Source organism: Chrysoperla carnea, chromosome 3 (genome assembly GCF_905475395.1).
Source record: "Chrysoperla carnea chromosome 3, inChrCarn1.1, whole genome shotgun sequence".
Classification (NCBI taxonomy): Eukaryota; Metazoa; Arthropoda; class Insecta; order Neuroptera; family Chrysopidae; genus Chrysoperla; species Chrysoperla carnea.
This window is the reverse complement of record NC_058339.1, coordinates 60,714,998-60,734,954: the sequence shown is the minus strand read 5'-3', so window position 1 is coordinate 60,734,954 and position 19,957 is coordinate 60,714,998. Positions and strand designations below refer to the sequence as shown.

General features: G+C 28.0%; 2 protein-coding genes across 3 annotated transcripts; one reads left to right on the top strand and one right to left on the bottom strand.

Annotated features, from left to right (window-relative positions):
- Positions 1–2,925: 2,925 nt before the first annotated feature.
- Positions 2,926–6,478, top strand: LOC123295692 (trehalase-like). Its single transcript, XM_044877113.1, has 3 exons — positions 2,926–3,135; positions 3,784–5,290; positions 6,291–6,478. The coding sequence occupies exons 1-3, from the start codon at positions 3,038–3,040 to the stop codon at positions 6,474–6,476; spliced, it is 1,791 nt and encodes a 596-aa protein (XP_044733048.1). The 5' UTR covers positions 2,926–3,037; the 3' UTR covers positions 6,477–6,478.
- A 4,214-nt stretch (positions 6,479–10,692) lies between these two features.
- LOC123294912 (UPF0472 protein C16orf72 homolog) lies at positions 10,693–18,818 on the bottom strand. 2 transcript variants are annotated; one of them, XM_044876103.1, is made up of 5 exons: positions 18,516–18,818; positions 18,249–18,335; positions 16,552–16,732; positions 14,821–15,111; positions 10,693–11,608 (listed from the first exon to the last, which is right to left on the bottom strand). In XM_044876103.1, exons 1-5 carry the CDS (start codon positions 18,679–18,681, stop codon positions 11,602–11,604), a joined length of 732 nt encoding a protein of 243 aa, XP_044732038.1. In that variant the 5' UTR covers positions 18,682–18,818; the 3' UTR covers positions 10,693–11,601. The 2 variants fall into 2 exon arrangements, with proteins under 2 accessions (XP_044732038.1, XP_044732039.1); XM_044876104.1 differs by lacking the exon at positions 10,693–11,608 and having other exon boundaries at positions 14,286–15,111.
- Positions 18,819–19,957: the final 1,139 nt, after the last annotated feature.

The window sequence follows — 19,957 nt, the reverse complement described above, 5'->3', positions numbered from 1 at the left end:
AATTTTAATTTATAGTTTACAATTTATTATTTATTATTTTAAATTAAAATCGATAACAATCTTTTAGAAAAAATGTGTTTCTACTTTAAGAGTCAATCAATATCTCGATTAACATATATTTAGAAACTCATTTTTATTTTAAAATATCCAGATAATTATTAGTTAAAAGTTTTGATCTCATAGAAGTTTATTGTTCCTTATGCACTGACAATAATCTTAGGGTGGCTGACCGCCTGCTCACCCTTGGAAAATTTTCCTGCCTTAGTAGTTAATTTTTTTTGAGAAATTTTTTTTTTACATTTTTTATTTAGTCGGGTTCCATGTTCACATTACTATATTTAATTTAATTTATTAAAATAATTTGTAGAAAAAAATTGTTAGCTCATTAAAATAAAAATAAAATTAATTAATTGTACCCATAAAAAAATATTTGGTTAATCATTTTTTTTCCTAAATAATTAGCTATATAAAAGTAAAATTAATTCTACGAATTAATTAGTTTCTAATCAAATATTGTTATTAAATAGATTCTGATTTAATGAAATAAATATTTTAATTAAAATAAATAAAAATGTTTATTAATTATTTCGATTTTTTCACATTAAGTTTTTTATATTTTTCATGCACGTCTACTGTATTCGGTGAACCATTATTAAGAACAGGTGAGATTCACAACATTTTGTTTTCAGCTCTGCTTCTCTCATAACGTTATTAAGCAATAGACGAGTCTGTATCAAAAAATTAATACTGTATTTTTATTCCAGCAAAAAATAATGAAATATTTGTTTCCCATTTTTAACTTTCCATTCTATTTTCGAAATATTAAGACGAAAACCTTCTGGGCCTTATTTACCGCAAGTATCATATATGTAAAAATATTAATCTATAATACATTTAACCAATTTAAGGAAGCGTAGAATGTAAATCCAGAATCTCAAAAACATTTTTTATCAAAAAAATCATTGTTGATTTATTCTATCCGAAAATGCTAACATTTTTTTAAGATTCGAGGTTTTTATTATAATCCGACGTTGTATTATTATTAACGTTGTTTTTCCTTTATCTAGAGTGTGTTACACGAAATGAGCAAAATCGATTTGCTATTGGAAGAAAACAGACTTATCCTGGTACATGTGGAATGCATAAATGTAGTCGTTTTAAATTATTCGATGACATCGATATCAACTATGCTGTAGCTGTACCGTACAAGTAAATTCTATCTAATCTCTGCCATGACTAGCGACATATTAATATTGACAGATTTGTCTAGTAAATTATATAAAATAAGATGACCCGTGCGAAATTTCCGCACCCAGATGTAAGCACCACAAAGTACGAACCCGATTTGTCACCAAGGTGCACGGGTTTCGCTTCGCAAAGGCCTAAAAAATTTGTATATATACAGACAATTTTTACATTTAACTCAGTCAATTGCTTGCTTCCACTTGTTAAATATTATTTTTTCATGTCAAATGGTGACAATTATGTTAAAAATGACACCATATTCAATAAAAATGATGAATTATTAAAAAAACACCTTTAAGAAATAATATATGCAGAATCTGCGTATCCGGTACATATAGTTAATCCATTTTTCATAATTTCATACAGTTCATTTGTCGTTGGTCGTCCGTTGCGAATTCAACATTAAAGCCCACTAAAACTTTACTTACACAATAAAACGACTTTCAAAATTAATCACGAAAATTACTCAAAACTCGTTGGCTAAATGTAATTTGTAAAGTCACTCTGAAAATAATCGTTTTCTTAGAAAAAGAGTTGAAGCGTTAAAAAATTGTACTAGATGACGACCTTAGAACTTGACGTTTCGATTTAGATGTTGATTTTCAAGATTATTTTGTACCTAACTTGAGAATTTCATCTAGAAATATATATGCATGTTCCGTAGTAGCATCAAGTCTAAAGATAATGAAAATCGGCTTGTTTTAGGAATAGATATTATTTTTAATATATAAAAATTCATATTTTGAAAAACAGATGCAGGCTCGATTATCGTAAGGAACCCGGTTGTAATGAAGTACGATCCCAAAATGACAAACTAAATTTCCCCGATTGTTGTCCTATTTATGGATGTATGAAAGGAAAGTAAGTACTGTTTTGTTAATCAAAATTTAATAATTTTAGATTCTAGGAAAAAATAATATTAAAATGTTCCCTGGGTCAAAAAATTTCTTTAAAAAAAAAAAACCGGTCAAATTTTAAACAAAATTGCCATTATCATTTATAACTCAGCAAACTAAAATGACCATAAAATATCATACAAAAAACTGTAAAGCATGCGATTATGCGAATGAGTTGTAGATCATGGTCCCAATCATTTTTCGCGGAGATATTGCAACTATATATGGAAAATTCAAATTTAGCAAATATGTAAAATTTTTTAAAAGAAGCGATTTTTTTTATGTGTTTAAGTGTATTTTTTATTATTAAAAATGTTAAACATAATAATATGCTGCTTAAAAATAAGCAAATGTAAGATGCGTATTAATCTTGAGCTGAAAATGAGTTGAAATTATGATGAATTTATAGAGTTGGTGAACAAATGTTTCAAGCAAACTTGTCTTTTTGTGCAATACCTATACAATTTTTGTGTTTTCAATTTTCTATTTGTGACTAAAGAAAACTTTGTAAAATCAATTGCTTTTTACACTGCTTCCACCATATGGACATTATTTTTTCTGACATAATATTATTTTGTCATTTAATTTAAACAATTTAAGTTCAAACATTAGCATACAAGAATGCAACCGGGATATTTAAACAATTTTTATTTTTAAGGAATTATACGATAATTCGAACGAGTCCTGATGGATATCTTGAACGTTATAGAATTAATTCTGCGTATGCACCCAAACCGGTCAAAACCCAAACTCTTTTAAAATTCAATCCCTTTTACGGAAAACGTTATAATAAGACAATTGTACCAACACTCAAGAGGACAATAATTAACTATGACAAGCTACAGCGCTACGGAACTGCAGAAGAAGTGATAGTGGATCTAGAAGAAGATATCCAAATGGTGGATGTAGAATCTACGGAAAGCAGTAAAGACATCAGAGCAAACTTAGACAATAAAGTCAACGAAATCAACCCCGTGTGCCAGTGTAAAAAATGGTAATGAAAGTAAATTTAACATTACCCTGGTGGAAAAAATATTTGAAGAAAGAATAAGAAATTCTGAAAAAGTCTTAGGAACTTTGAATTTCTCAACGTTTTCGGACTAGTCTAATTCAGAGTTATTCAGAGTTCTTAATACTTTTTTAAAGCTTCTAAGACTTTTTCAGAATTTCCTAAGACTTATTAAGACTTATTCTTTTTTCAAATATTTTTTCCACCAGGGTACAGTTAAGTCTTGATAATCGAAACACTCAATAATCGGAAACGTCCAGTAATCGGAACACTTTTTTCCAAACCACTGCATTAATCACTCAAAAATGATATTGTTTGTTTTATATTATATGATTCATTGTTATGATTCTATAGAAACGTAATTACATCACCTCAACGAAGTTGATATGATTTTTTGTTCGATGACTAAAAAAACGAACGTACCACACACACACAAACACACACATACTTCTCCAAATTGGTGTTAATATATGCCTTGTCCTGGCCATGAAACCTAAAGATATGTGTACTGGGAAGTAAACATCCAATGTTTATAAAACTTTCAAGAATCATATTTATATCGTACACCGTTTTGTTTTTATTTCAATTTAAAAAATATACAACTTTTATCTGATTACCCTTTATTGTTATTAGTATTAACATCGAAGCTCCAGACGATTCAACAAAGCAGCCGTGTTCATCGAGGGTGTATTGTTATGGACCTTTATTGCATGAAGTTCAAACGACCCAACCACATTTGTATCGCGATTCCAAATCATTTGTTGATATGCGAATGAGAAATTCTGAAATTGAAACATTACGTAATTTTAACAAGTTAATGAATGAAACAAACTGCAAACCATCGCGTGATCAACTATCTGAATTTGTAAATAAAACTTTCGAAGAAGTAAAAGAATTAGACGAAATCACCCCTGAAGATTTTAACAAAAGCCCGCCTTTTTTAAATAACATAAAAGATCCGGAATTAAAAAAATTTGCAAGTTTTTTAAATGAAATGTGGCCTGAATTAGCACGTAAAGTACCTAATGAAGCTAAAACCAAAAGTAAGCAATATTCTATTTTACCAGTACCATATACATTTGTTGTTCCTGGTGGACGATTTAGAGAACCATATTATTGGGATTCATATTGGATTATTTCTGGATTGTTAATATGTGAAATGAAGGATACGGCTCGAGATATGCTTAAAAATTTCTTTTGGTTTGTTGATAAATACGGTTTTGTTCTAAATGGAGGACGTATATATTATGAAAAACGATCGCAGCCACCATTATTAGCCCATATGGTATATTTATATGTGAAAAAAACAAACGATAAAAAGTTTTTGGAGGAAAAGGTTGGAGAAAACACTAACATTCAACTGTTAGAAAAGGAATTAGTATTTTGGTCAAAAAACAGTAAGATTAGTGTAAAAGGTAATACTTTACTACGATATTATGTAGACGTTGAAGGTCCAAGACCAGAGGGTTATCGAGAAGATTATATAATGACAGATAATGCTACTGATTCTTTAAAATATTTATATAAAGAATTTAAAAGTGCTGCAGAAAGTGGTTGGGATTACAGTAGCCGTTGGTTTGCGAACCCAGATACTGACAGAAGTTTAAAAAACCTTAAAGTAACAAATATTGCTCCAGTCGACTTAAATGCTTTCTATTGTGGTGGTCTTGATCATCTAACGGAATTATATTCATTATTGGGTAACACTGCAAAATCAGAGGAGTGGAAAAAGAAAGGTGATGAATTTCGAGAATCAATTTATAAAGTTTTATGGAGCGAAACAGATGGTATTTGGTTTGATGTGGATATCACAACTGGTGAACATCGAAAACAGTTTTATCCAAGTAACATGAGCCCATTATGGACCAAAGTTATTCATGCAAGTCAAAGTTCTGCTGATGTTGCTAATCGTGTTGCTCAGTATTTAAACGGAACAAAGGAATTTCATTTACCAGGCGGCGTCCCAGCAAGTAATATTAATACTAGTCAACAATGGGACTACCCGAATGTATGGCCACCATTAATAGGTTATATGGTGGAAGGATTACAAAATAGTGATAGCGATTATGCAAAAGAACTAGCTTTCGAGTTAACAGAACGTTGGATTTACTCAAATTATCTAAGTTATGATAGTGGCAAGGTAAGTAATTAAAAAATTACTTGCTTAATACACAATACTAGTTTGTCACAAATTTTCCCACTAACGAGCAATAAAAACTACTAATTTTAGTAGTAAAACTACTAAGTTGCAACCATAGATTGCAACACTGATATCATTTTTTAAATAAGTCAGATATTGGATCAAATCACCTTCAATAACAAAATAAATATGTAGTGTTAAAAATATTCCATCTTTTTACCCGACTGTCAAGGAGTGGTAATGTTTTTCGCGCGTATCTTGTATGTATGTATATTTGTAAATTTCTTTATTACCTCGTATCTTTCAAACGGCTCAATGGATTTCGACATTTAAATTATCATTATATTTTTCTCAAAAACCCAAGTGTTCTTAGATAGTTTTTTGAAAAAACAAAACAAAATGGCGAATTTTTGCAGCGAAATAGTAATATGTTAATAAAAAAAATTAACAAAAGCTATGGAGTAGGGTATCAAAATAAAGAAAATTTAAAGGAGATTATATAAGTTATATATGTTTATATTTAATTTGGAATAATATTGGCTTTAAAGTTTTGATATAGTATAATAAGAGTTTCTTTAGTGCTGAGACACTAAAAAGTCTAAAATAAGATAAAAAATTTTAAAAAAATCAAAAACCCCACTGCGTTAAATAAAATCTGAAAAGAAAGAAACAAGCTCAGTAGTTTACATAGCGACTTTAACTTAACCTTAAAATTAAAATCTACATCTACTCTGCTTTGTAAACTACTGGACTTTCTTTCCTTTTAGATTTTATTTAACGTAATGAAGTTTTTGATTTTTTTAATTATTTATTTAATTTTATTACAATCGTTTTGTAATCACAGCATGAGGGTTCAATAAATAAAATCTAATACTTCAACAATTAACACCCACATAGCTATTACTATCCTTTTTTTTTATTAAAAACAAAATCAATTGACCAACTGCTTTTGCAGTCTTAAAAAAACGTACAATAAATCCTATTAATTTATTTTTTGCAGCGAATGTATGAAAAGTATCATTGCGAATTTCCAGGTCAACGCGGTGCAGGTGGCGAATATACTGTTCAGTTTGGATTTGGGTGGACCAACGGTGTAATATTGGAAATGTTAAATGTCTATGGTGATAGATTAAGTCTAACTGCTATTAAGGAAAGAGTTGAACAATTAATGCAAAGCAAAACATAAAACAATAAAAACAAGTGAAAACAAACAATTGACTGAGTTAATTGTTGAAATACCACGTATAGACAGTGTTGATGACTATCACATCACACAAAAAATGTTTCAAACAAAAGTTGTTTATTTTGTTATAAAGAACATTTAATTTTTATAATTTTTTACTAATTGATAATATGAGCCTTAATTTTGTTCCCATACTATCACATCCGAATTTTGATAAACCAAGTATGTAATCCTACTAAATTTTAGTCATACATTTCAAATTTTTGACCAAAATTAATCTAGCTCTAATAGGTTTCAAGAATGTGGAGTCCTGGCCCCGGAATTAAACACATATGCGATAGCTAACGAAAAACTGACATCACAGCTGGAAAGAATGACTCAATTTTAGTGGGCTTCAGAAAAAATTCCAATAAGATCGGATCAAATTTGCCTGTGTTATCAAAAATACGGATTTTTTAGCTTTATGATGTCATCGAAATCCAAAAAAATTAATTTTGCTCTATCACACCCAAATTTTATCCAATTTTGATAAACCAAGTATGTAATCCTACTAAATTTGGGTTATACTTTTCAAATTTGTGATTAAAATTAACCTAGCGCGATGTTGCAGTAATACTTCTAACTTATACGGTACGTGGAGTCAAGTGAGGTATATGTTGTTCTATGAGATCGCGTAACTTTGAATTCGTGTAAATCGTTTTTAAGTCTGGCTGAGTACACAAACAGTCGGGCGTCAGTTTTATAATAGTAGGTCAAAAGAAAGAAGGAAAGAAAAGAATTTATATATTAATTAAAATGAATAATATCTTTATTAAATGTATTTTAATTAATTATTATTAAAAATATAACTTTTAAAGTAAATTGTGTTGATTTTAAACTTATTTATGTACACAAATCATAATGAAATTATAACTAAATTCACATATTTACTTAGAACAGTTTTTTAATTTTGTTTTGAAATATTTACGTTTCGCAATTCCACGGTGATAATAGTTTATATTTTTTATTGGTAGTATTCCAAAATTTCTCTCTTTCTTACAAGAATTATTGACGACAATAATATGACAATGAATTGTAGGTATAAGATTTTTGTATTAATTTTTTGTATTTGTACCTCTGATTTTTAGACAGATTTAAAACTGTTTTTGATTTCTGCTTTCTAAAGTAATTGTAAATTTTTTCTTCAAAAATATCGAAAGCATTTGAAGAGTATACGGGAAAAACTATCCGAGTCAAATTTTAATACTCTTCGAGTTATTTAATTACAATATAGTTTAGTATTGCAATGGTTATATAAAGCAAGCCACTACCATATTCTTTGTAATATCAAGGGCTCTTTACATATACAGATTTCAATAAGGTCCCTGAAAGAAATGGGCTTCGGTGTTTTTTTCTGTGTACTCTTCACGAATTTTTTTTACTGAAACATTGTGAAATTCCAGATTTCCAAGTTAACAAAACCTGAAATCTGATTAATAAAACAATTTGATGTCATATTTAACCATTTGGATATCCCACGAAACAATATATACGTTTTTTTAAGTCTTCGAGGTCACGTGATCCTGGATTTTACGAATAATTAGAAAAACGAGAGATGTATGACCATGATGTGATGGCTAATTTCCATTAATCATGAGATTTTATCTCAATTGACACTCGTATTGCTAGTCACACAACCAAACAATAAATTATATTATTGAGGGCATACAGTAAATTAATTTTGTAAAAAATAACATGTATTTTTGTAACTACGAACACCATGACATCAGATTGGAATACCATTGTCATAAAAAAATTAAACTATACTCTATTTTTAGCACATAAGCATAAAATCTAAAACAAATTGTCTTAGCTGTCTTTCTGAACTAATTATATGGTTGCAATTAGGATTTCAATTATACAATTCTCTTATATCCCTCGTACAAATTGCAACAGAAATTGATTTATCTTAGAAGTTAAATCTATTAGATCCTGCCTGTGAAAAATCCACATGACTTTGAGTTTATTATGAGGTAAATATTACAATCCTTTTCCTATCTAATCGCGCTTTCAACTTGAATTACTTAAAAATCAAAACACTCAAGTTACAATCAGAGATATCATCGCTTTCCTTCAATCGCCATATATTTCAAAAAATCGATTGCAATTTGTACAAGAATTTCATAAAACAAAATATTTTTTCCCAATAATATTCATTTTCATTAAAAAATAAAACTAATTGTAATCGTAATATACTTGTTGCCATAAATAATGAATATTATAGGCCCATTTTTATTTGCGATTGTCTTATGTTTTTATAAATCTGTGACGCAAACGAACCGATACTTAATATTGAAATAATATTTATTCAATTTTTATATCAGTGGCATTCATAAATGATCTAAGAGACGGCATAAGATCGATCTTCACCCATCTGAGACTTTTTCTATGAAATTTTATCTATTTTTGATCATGCCTATCATAGTTTTTCTATCGAAAAGTGTTCATGGCTATTTTTAATTTAATTAATTTTTTCCATGAACGGTTTTTTTTCAGGCAAGCCTATACTATTAATTTCGTAATTAAATTATCTTTCTTATGATACAAATTTCGATTAGTTAACAGATTGGTGAAGTTACCTCATCAAGTATGAACACATAACTCAATATAAGTAACGAAGAAGAAAGATAATTTTATAACGAAAATAATGGCATAAGCTTGCCTGAAAAAAATCGTTCATGGAAAAAATTAATTAAATTAAAAATAGCCATGAACACATTGTGATAGAAAAAATACTATAGGCATGTTTAATTAATAAAATGTCATAAAAAATATGTCTCAACTGATTATCAGATGAGTGAAGATAGACTATATACCGTCCTTTGTACTAAAATATTTAAGTAAGCATCTTTTAAAGCAAGGAAATAGATAATAATAATATGGTTGCTTATTGGAAGATTCGTGTCTCGCATCCAAGTACTTGGACTGACGAAACTGAAAAATTGACGCGAGAACTTTTGAAAGATGAATTCAATTTCCATTACCATGCACCGTTTCCCATACCATAATTTATTGTAATTGTTAATATAATTCGGAAAAATTAACTTTTATTTTTCGTATTCTGAATTTTTATCTGTCGTCAAATTGTCAAAAAAATATTAAAAAATAAAGCGAAACCATAAAATTGAGTTTATTGCAAAGCGGCTTACATATTCTAGCTTCAAGCTTTTGTAATATGCCATATCTGTCATAGATACTACTTAAAAACATTTAATAAAATAATCTCAAAAAACTTTAAATGTGAACACCACTGATAAAAAAAATAGAGGCATCGTGCAATGGAGATCTTGGAAAAAAGCCTTCATACAACAAAGAAAACAAATCTGATACGAAAGAAAAAGAGTTGACCCTGTATAAAATAACTAAATACTGTCTTTTTTTACCTTGATTTACCATTTCGTTTTCGAAATATAAAGATGATATTTTAAAAAATCATCCTGTACAAGACAGCAGCATTTTATTTATAAGTTACTTTTCTTGATTCGTTATTACGGTCGGTTCCAATATCAATAGCAAACAGAGGAAAAAAAATTTTCCTTTATAGATTATCATATATTATAAAAGTTGATTCTCACCAATTTATTTACTTGAGTACCACTATCGATCATTTTATAGTACATTAAGAAAACAACTTATTTAATATATAAGGTATTGATCCCGTAATTCATGATGGAAAATGTATCAACACGTCCAGATTTAGTGACAGTTGTATCAAATGAATACTTAAGCAAATAAATCAGCTCTCTTTATTGTAATTAAACTGCACGATTCTGTTTAAATAAATTTAAATCAGTACAATTTTTTAACAAAACAATCACAGAAAAAAATCTTCTTTTGGTTTTAGTTTGCAATAATCACCATCAGAATTCCTAATTTAAATAGCGTGTTTTTTTCTTTTTTGATAGAAGTAATTAAGTTACTTTCAGATCATTGTTAAGCATGTTTATACATTCGATTATTTTGTTTTCATCACAGTTAAATACTAATTTTTTTATTATTACTGAAATTGACTAGAATAAAACTCAATACAATTTTGAGAATATCATTTTCAATTTCATTTTAGTCTTAAATTGTTTACTGTTCTAGATTTTTTTTTCTAAGTTTATTTCCTAAAAATGAGAATCTTGATATAAAACTAGTTGGTGGTTTTTTATTAACTTATATTTAAAATTATAGAATCAATTTTGATTTGTTTAGCGTTAAACAATTTTCGAAAAATTAATAAATTCTGGATGGAAAAATTTGCTTTTGAATGAATTTAACAGTCAGATTTTCGAATTTTAATATCTTCTTTTCCTGCAAAATAAATTCAATTTTGGTTCTCAAAATTAACCATATTTGTTACTAAAAAACTGATTGAAGACAACTTCAATACAACGAAGAAAACTATCAATAGAAGTATTTTCTGAAAATTAATTTTTTTTATTTTTGGTGCATTTAAACGGTTTATAAAAATTGTAAGGAAATTTTGCTGTGTTATTCAAAGATTAAAATAACAGGTTTTTAATTTGTAAGCAATCACAGGTATTTTAAACTTATATTAAGCAAAAATTAATCAAACCCGAGTTTTGATTACACTAGTGCAACCTATTCGTAAGTAAGTCAAATCATTTTTTCTTAAAATAACCCTTCAAAAAAATTACAACTAAATCAGATATGGAAACAAAAATATATTGGTCAACTTAAGAGCAATATATACGTTCACAAAGTGATGGCCCGACATCTCAGTACTCTTCCGGCATTTGCATAGAAATAGCTAAGAGATATCCCTAAACCGGTGTGGCTGCCCGTGTACTGAAATATGTAGATGGAATGAGCCTTATATATGTAATTTTACTGTTTGTTCATATTTTAAAAAATGCTATGGCACATTAATTTAAAAATTATTTGTATGTGGGTTTATAGAAATCCAAAAATGGCATATTAGGCACATAAGCTAATGACCGTTTCCATTCTTGATATAGTTGTAATATTCTTTGCAAATAACATATAAGCTGATGACCGTTTCCATTCTTGGTATAGTTGTAATATTCTTTGCAAACCATTCATATAAGAACTTCATTACAGAATTAATACTACTTTCTGGCTTTCAATGTCTGAAAATTAAATTTTTTCTTCAATTAAACATTACAGTTAATAAATATGTGATAAAAGAAACGATGGATTTTTTTTAAAACTAAACCCACTTGATTTTTACATTCATATTCTAATTTTTATAATTAGCAAATATTCCAAATATTAACGATTAAAAAACCAAAAATTTTTCCAATTTTTCAATTTGTAGTAGCATAAAGCTTTTCAAAGAAATAAGGTCCTGTACTCTTGTTTGCTACTTATACTACGGCATTTTATTAAAATACAAGTCTTAAATTTTATCTGTTACAAGAATGACTTCTTTATTTTACAAATCGTATTATATTTTACAAATAATTTGCGTATTTTTGGTAATACACGATAGTTAAATAGAATAGATCGGCTGAACATTTAAGACTAATAAATATCAATTTTTTATTTACTCATTATACACATATGATCCACTAGAAATTTTTTTTAACAGGAAAAATGGAATGGCAGGATATAGTTGGCCCTTATAAATACTCAAAATAGAGATAGTTTCTAATGTGGGATTGCTAAATTTTATGCGGTGGTATGTGTTACATAACGCAGACTGCATAAAAATTAGCATTCCACATTAGACACCATCTCTAATTAAGCTATACTCCATACGCCAGCGATATTTTGATACAACACTGCATTATCTTATATATTATGTCGCTAGCCGGTTTTTTGTCACTCCACGACATCTTCATTATTCTCTTTTATCAATTTCCATGATTTACCTCTCAATTTAAAACTTATCGTGCTGGCTAATGACGAAAAATAGACTCATAGTCTAAAAATGTACCGCATCGATTTGGTTTTTAAGACACAATTTTGTACAGTATGTAATTTGTATGTCCTATATGTAATATATTGCCTATACACAATAAAATACCGTTGATATTTTGTATAACATATGTTATTTTCCTAGCCTATTTACGGATACCGCACTGCGGAATTCTGCACGAGTCGACTAGTTATTCATAATAGAGAATAAAAGATTATTATTTAGGTTTAAATTTTTAACTCCAAGAATTACACCATACATTTTTAATGAATCAAATGTATATTCTTAAGCTCAAAATTATATATTTATTATAGGATGATAAAGAATCGAATTTTTAATTTATTTGTTATTTAATAACTAGAAAACATATGGCGTTTCGTTTATTTATTCAATATAGCAGTCATCTCAGTAATCAAAATACATTTTTCAGTTAATTTCAAGAGTATAGGATACATAACTGATTCACAAACTGACAAATTAATTCATTTTTATTAGTCACCACTTTCGAATTAAGAACTAATCCTTCCATTAAAATAACCGACACGCTTAACTCTATTTTACTTTTAAAGTTGATAGAAGTTTGTCGTATGTCGGACGCATGTGCAATATAAGCCATTTTTGCAAGCTTTTATACAGCAAAAAGTGGAAAATAATTTTTTTTCTTAGTCGCTCGTGGCTATTAATAAAATATTTTCTACTTTTTAGTATAATGAAAGCTTGTTCCTAAAAACAACTAATTTATTAGATGTTTTCTACAGTAAACATTATATAAATATCAAAAATTGCTTATATTGCACATGGGTCCGTCATCCGACAAACAAAAATTTATCGGAATGTCTATTGAGAAATTCGATCAGGATCCTAAGATCTAACAAAATTTCGTATTACGAGCAAATTAGATCGAAATCCAATTCCCATAAGATTTATACGGGGCTTTTGTAGTCTCCATTAAATTAAAATAACCTATCGGTTAAATAAAAATTACATTATCGTTTATCTTAACAGAAGCACTTTGAAATTTTTTTTTTTTTTTTTGGTTTATTGTTCTTTCTTAAAAATCCGATTCTTATTGAAATACCCCAAATAATAAAATTTAAATTAATTTAACGAAAATAAAAAATTAATGAATACAAATGATATTAAACATATCATTGATTAAGTAAAAAAATTTTGATTTTGAATATTTTCTATTCAACAAGAAACTTAAATATCTGATTTTTATTTTAAGTATTCAAATTAATTAAAAGTTATTGCAAAATTGTTTTGAGTTTTAATTCAAATCGCACGCATATTTAAATACTAAATGAATATTTTTAAACCTTACTTAAATAAATTAAATGTAAAGTATGTATATATGATTGATAATAGTCTAAAATTGGATGCTCCAAATATCGATCCAAATTTTATAATTAATCTACCAACAATTTGATGAATATTGAAGGATTTTTTTTATAATTCATCTCCCAACAATTGGATGAATTTGAAAGGGTTTTTTTTTTATAATTTATCTACCAACAATTTGATGAATATTGATTTTTTAGATAATGATTTCAGATTTCCTTTGTCTAACAAAATAATTAAAAATAAGAAAAAATTTTCGGGTGTATGGATATGTTTTAATGTCATAATTTTCAAGTAATAGGTCTATGAATTTACCTCCAAAATCGTCTAACTTAACACAGTTTTAATTCACTAGCTTACAGATTATAAGGATGAATTTTTGTTGACTTCGAGTTAAGACATACTTATTGAAATAAATACTTCGATACTTGAAAAAAATTGTATATTAAGAAATTTTATTTAAAAAATATTGTTAAAAAACATACAACAGATTTACATTTATTTTTAACTTTATAAACAATGTTGTAATGTGTTATATGAATAAATTTAACTACTGACGATGGTTGCGTTTCAATCCAAATGACGATATTTAGCGAAATGTATGTCTGAGTATCGTGGTATTTATTTCAATAACTACTTCTAGATTATTCGTTGTTTAAACCTTGTGCACATTTTTTATACAATAAAGCCAACACTAAGACTACTATTTTCTATCTGTTAAAAAAAAAACCTGCTCTTAAACATTTGAATATGGCTTTTTACGCCTTTGTTAAGCTTGATCGCTCTATATTTCTGTTAGATTTGAAGGTACTGAAATTTTATTATGTTATAATTTAGTGGTTTTTCATTTGAATAGAATATGCAAAAATTTGTTTAATCCGATAAAAAGACTGGAGCTCCATTTGTAGATAATTATCTTATGATTATTAAAAATATTATTTAACATTATTCACAACAAAGAAAAAAAAAAGACTTATATGAAATGTCGGAAACTTAAATAATAAAGATGTATGTATGTATGTTTATAATTAGTTATACAAAATGACAATGAATTGAAAAGAGAAAAAGATACGATACTACATGTAACGTTGTCGTTTTGAATTATGGTGAGTAGGACTGTCCATTGTTACATCCGCTGGACTAGAACTAGGAGCTGGTCGTTTACGATGACGAGCTATTTCTGATGCAATGAATGCACATAGTTCACCCGTTGCTGATGGTACGGCTCGTTGTGGTGATCGACCTGTTTGTCTAGGAATTGTTGTTGTAGTTAATTGGGTTGTTGCTAATGCTTCATTAAACATGTCTAAATTTGATTCTGTGTCCACAGTAACTGGAGTAGGTGATATGTTCCATGATCGTGGCGAAGTTCTAAAATCATTTAAATAGTTTCGTTAAATTATATATTATTGTGGCTTAACAGCATATATGGGTTTGTGTTCTACATTAATGTCATGGACAATAGAGAAGAGGGTGTCTGTACAAAAGATCTATACAACGCTCTACCAGATATAGATTGGACAATAATTTATGGTCTCTGTTGAGGTTAATTTTAGGTGATTACACAAATAATATGCTTATTGAATTTAAAAATAAATGAAAAGTAAATCATAGATGTGTAAGTTCTAAAGTTCTATAGAAATATAATAAATTTGGATTTCATTTGTTGATGTGATTGTATCAGCGCTTACCTAGTGACTAATGGTTAGGTATTTTCATGAAAAAGATCCATTATGGTGTTTTGGGGTGCCTATGGAATATTTATAGAAAATGTTCGATATTCTGAAGAAATATTGTTTCATATATATTGAATAATCCATAGTCACAATCAATTGCTAAATTGTTATTGATAATATAATGACTTTCGATAATATTTTTTGAGTTTTGGGAAATTCTTTTAAACATACTGAACAAAAGTTTTCTTGGATACAATCCGTATGTAATTCTTGTCCCAAACTCTCTCTAGCGCTCTATAAAGATAGGTAGATTTATAATAGGCAGATTTATAAGCTAGAGTTATTAGATAATAAAATGGATTTCAGACTCGTTATTTATTCTATTAGAATAAATCATAAATCATTTCTTATTCTATTTGAATAGTTATAGAATTCTTGCTTAAAAGTTCAGGGTTTTGCTAATTGTTAGCCGAACAATGAATCTTAGTTTTGTGTCCTCAGGCCCTAGCCAGGGCCGAAACTATAATAGGAAAATCGGGGCAGTACCCGAGGAGATGGATGGTCATTCAGAATTCAGCACTTCTGATCGTAACTGTCTCTGTCACTACTGCGAAAGCTAATTAAATTTGATCAAAAACTTTTTACGTAGCTCAATGGGACAAGTTAGACTCAGTAATTTAGCTGTAAGTTCTTGTGATTTATGTAACGAAATTTTTTGAAAGTGTTTGTATAAAATTGTGAGTACATCATGAGTATCATCAAAATATGAAAATTTTCAAAGTTATTTTTTTACTTTGCTTTTCAAAAATATTATTATAACGAGTGATTTTTGGATTGGGCCCTAAATTTGGTTTTACTCTGAAGTGAATAATGTTTAAGTTTCTCACAATGATTACCAGAATAATATTTTTTTCACTCTTTTAATTATCAAATAATAAAGAATCTGTTGTTAATTGAGCAAAACAAATCTAAGGGAAATCAGTAAAATTTTAAAATCCTAAAACTGACGATTTTAATGAAATTTGATAAAATGTATAATTATTGTAAAAAAACAATTAAATTTACAGCGAATACAAATATATATGGTAATAAATTACAATTTAACAATAATTTATTCAATACTTGGTTAGCGTACCTGTGAAAAGACCTCGCATGAGGAGGTGGAAGTGGTTTACCCGTAAGATATGCTAACAAATCGTCTTTTCGTATATGTGGTCTTCTATGTTTTCTCACCCATCCAATTAATTCTCGTGAACGACGTGCATGGCCCATGGATATACCTGCTTCGCCTGATCGTTTCAAACTTTCTACGGAAGCTAGAAAAAACGTAAAAACATACAAATAAACATGCTGAATAATGTAATGAAGTTTTTTTAGATTTCCACTTGAGACATACTATATTCCTAGCAAATAAATACAATGATACACAAAGTTAGTGGAGTTTATCTGATACGAATTTGAATGATTTTATTATACTTTGAAAATGGTCAGTGCAAGTATTGCCATTTGATAGTCTAAATTGGAAATTCTGAAAACGGGCCCACGCCCTGTTTTAATTAGTACGAATTATTATCGCCAGTTTTACACTCGTGGCGCTAATATCTAAACGTTAAAATCCCATAGGTAGTTAATGATATTTGTTGTAACCATGCAAGCAGCATTGAATCAAAAATTATTATAGTTTCACAATGTACAAATTTTTTGATATTTTATTGAGAATTTTATGATTATACATAAAAAAACGCAATACTTTCATAAACAATTTTAAGTGAACCTATAAAAATTCGCTAATATAGTAGTAATTCCATAAGATTACAAAAATCCAAATATAATTAACTACCTATATTGAAATAATAATGAAAAACATTGGAGAAAATGCCAAATAACTCCAAAACTATTCATTATTTTTCGTTGTGCTCATTGAGATATTTATTGAGAATGGTTAGAACAAGAAAATATTTCTTTTATACTATTTAGCTGGAAGTAAATTCCCATAAAGTTTGTGCATGGTCATTTGAATTTTATTCCAAAATAAAAATCCGTCTTTAGCTATGGATATCTTAAAATATTTACGATATTATATTGTATAAAAGACGCCAATTAACCTGGTAGACCGAGGTTATTACATTAGTTATGATTAATTAATAATTTTACTAATCAATTTACAATTAAATTTATAACTCCAAAAAAACATGAAAAACGTGATAAGTAACTAAAATTAGACGAAGGCGTAATTCAAGCAGAATTGAAATTCCACGAAATAGGAACTGCTAAATGCAATTGAAGAAGCAAATGTCTACGTAAGTCAATTTTGGTATCCGAAAATGATAAGATTAATTTCATCCTTCCATCTTAGCTAAAGTAGTTCCGAATAAAAAGACATTGAAGCAAAAAATACAAGAGCAAGGATTCCGTTAATTTTACTTGAAATTTATAAATTTTTTAATACAAAAACTTTTGTAATATCATTTCATCCTTAAATTATCCTTAATTTGAAGATAATCAAATATTTAGTGTGAGAAATGAAGAATATGGGGCGGATCCCTTAACGGTGCAAACTCGTATCAATATAAACCAAAATTACCTCAGACATTTAGAAATTTTACTACATAAGCGTGATGCATGACATAATCATTTATATAAATTCGGAGTAAAATCCAACCGACAGAAATTCGAATGACAAAGCATATTGCACAAATTAAAAAAAAATACAAACAATACAAAAACGAATGTTGATTAGTTGAAAATAAACACGTTTCTTTCAATCAAAATTGTTACAAGCATTAGATATTAAAAAAAAAAAAAGTAGTAAAATAATAAAAGACTACATACCCCGATATAATCCAGTCACTGATTCTGCAGCTAGACGAAAGGCAGTCCATAAAGCACTAGGATCATCAACTTCTGGCAATCTTTTCTCTAGAATTAACATACAATGACAATATTACATAAAAATACAATCATGCCTTAAATGAATGGAGAAAATTTTAACTGCGTCAATGAAGGTAATAAAAATTCAGAAACTTCATTATATTATAGTCACTAGCCAAAACATGTCCTTGATGGCAATATTTGATAATGAATTATAATGGAACATACCTGCATATAAGTGTCCTATAGCCCCCGCAGATTCCTGAAAATGACCAAATAAAAATGTCCTACAAGATTCTTGTTCATTTGCGTATTCTTGATCTAAATCTGGCCCTTGTGTTTCACATTGCTGCTCCCACTGACTAAACCAAGAATCTTCATCATTCGGATTCATTTTATTTTATTATTGAAACTAAACGATATCACTTTATTCACCACACAATCACTACGATTAAATATGAAACCCTATATTCCTATTTACAGATATATATTTATGTACAACGTAAACTGCAATCACACAATGTATTTGACAATCTGCCATTCATAGATAAAAGATTAGGTTGCAGCCTATTATTACAATAAAGTTGACCAAAGACAATACTACAAACACTGATCTTGTATATAAACACTGGATATGAACTCTACTCAATTTTTAATATTAAATTAAATAATAAATAACAAATAAATTGTTTGAAAAATATGGAAGTATAAGTATGTAACACATAAAAAATATTTTTATATTTACATAAAATAAAGATTGGAATTAAAATATTAAAAATGATATACTTCCAAGTACGTTGCAGATGTCGTTAGTTATGCTATCTGTAATCATATGATTTTTATGTTTTTAATCTGTGATAAATATTGCATTTGATAATTAACTATAAATAAACTTACAATATCATAAATCACAATATATTTTGAAAATCCTTCGAAATTCAATTCATTCTCTAAAAATTTGCCAAGTCAATATATAACCACTGACTAAGTAAACCTAGCAAACTAGATTGCTACTGGTATCAAAATTTTGAGCGAATACTATTTGATTTTCTTTATTTTCAGAATAATTCTAGCAATTTTATTCAAATTAATTTCCCAATAATGCATTTTCAATTTATAATGAAAAATCTAGGTAAAGGTTAAGTTTGAAAAAGGGCTTAATATCTGATTGCTGCCGGAGACCGTGAAAAATGTAACTATACAGCCTAAACGAAAGTGATCATAACAAAGCCTAAGAAATTTCGCTTTTTATATAATCTTATACTCATTGATTTACCCAATTCTTCAAGTAAATAAAATCGGGAGAGTATATTTCAAAACCTATAGGCACTTTCTTATAGGAAAGTGAGCCAAAAGAAATTGCTTTTATATGCTGACACCCATAAGCAAACACGCCTTTTAAATAATTCCCAATAAAAGTAAAAAATGAATATTTTGTTTTTAGAAGTATTTAAAACTTGAATTAACCTACAATAAATTAACTCCTTTTATTTATATAAGTACATTAGCACTTATATTTTTAAAATTTTGAAGCTCTAGTAAAGAGTAGAATTAACAAATTAAGAACAGGGGATTTGGGATGTTCTAAATATAAAGTAAATTACACAGAAAAAAATGAATGTTTTGAATTTTAATTTATACTAAACATATCAAACAACATCAATTTTGAC

Bases quoted from the DNA above. Each gene is read 5' to 3' on its own strand.
- LOC123295692 (XM_044877113.1), top strand. From the start codon at position 3,038: ATGGTGGATGTAGAATCTACGGAAAGCAGTAAAGACATCAGAGCAAAC. The intron at 3,136-3,783 runs GTAATGAAAGTA...TATTGTTATTAG, and splicing joins GTGTGCCAGTGTAAAAAATG to TATTAACATCGAAGCTCCAG. The intron at 5,291-6,290 runs GTAAGTAATTAA...TATTTTTTGCAG, and splicing joins TAAGTTATGATAGTGGCAAG to CGAATGTATGAAAAGTATCA.
- LOC123294912 (XM_044876103.1), bottom strand. From the start codon at position 18,681: ATGAATCCGAATGATGAAGATTCTTGGTTTAGTCAGTGGGAGCAGCAA. The intron at 18,336-18,515 runs GTATGTTCCATT...TGTTAATTCTAG, and splicing joins TATAGGACACTTATATGCAG to AGAAAAGATTGCCAGAAGTT. The intron at 15,112-16,551 runs GTACGCTAACCA...AAATGATTTTAG, and splicing joins CATGCGAGGTCTTTTCACAG to AACTTCGCCACGATCATGGA.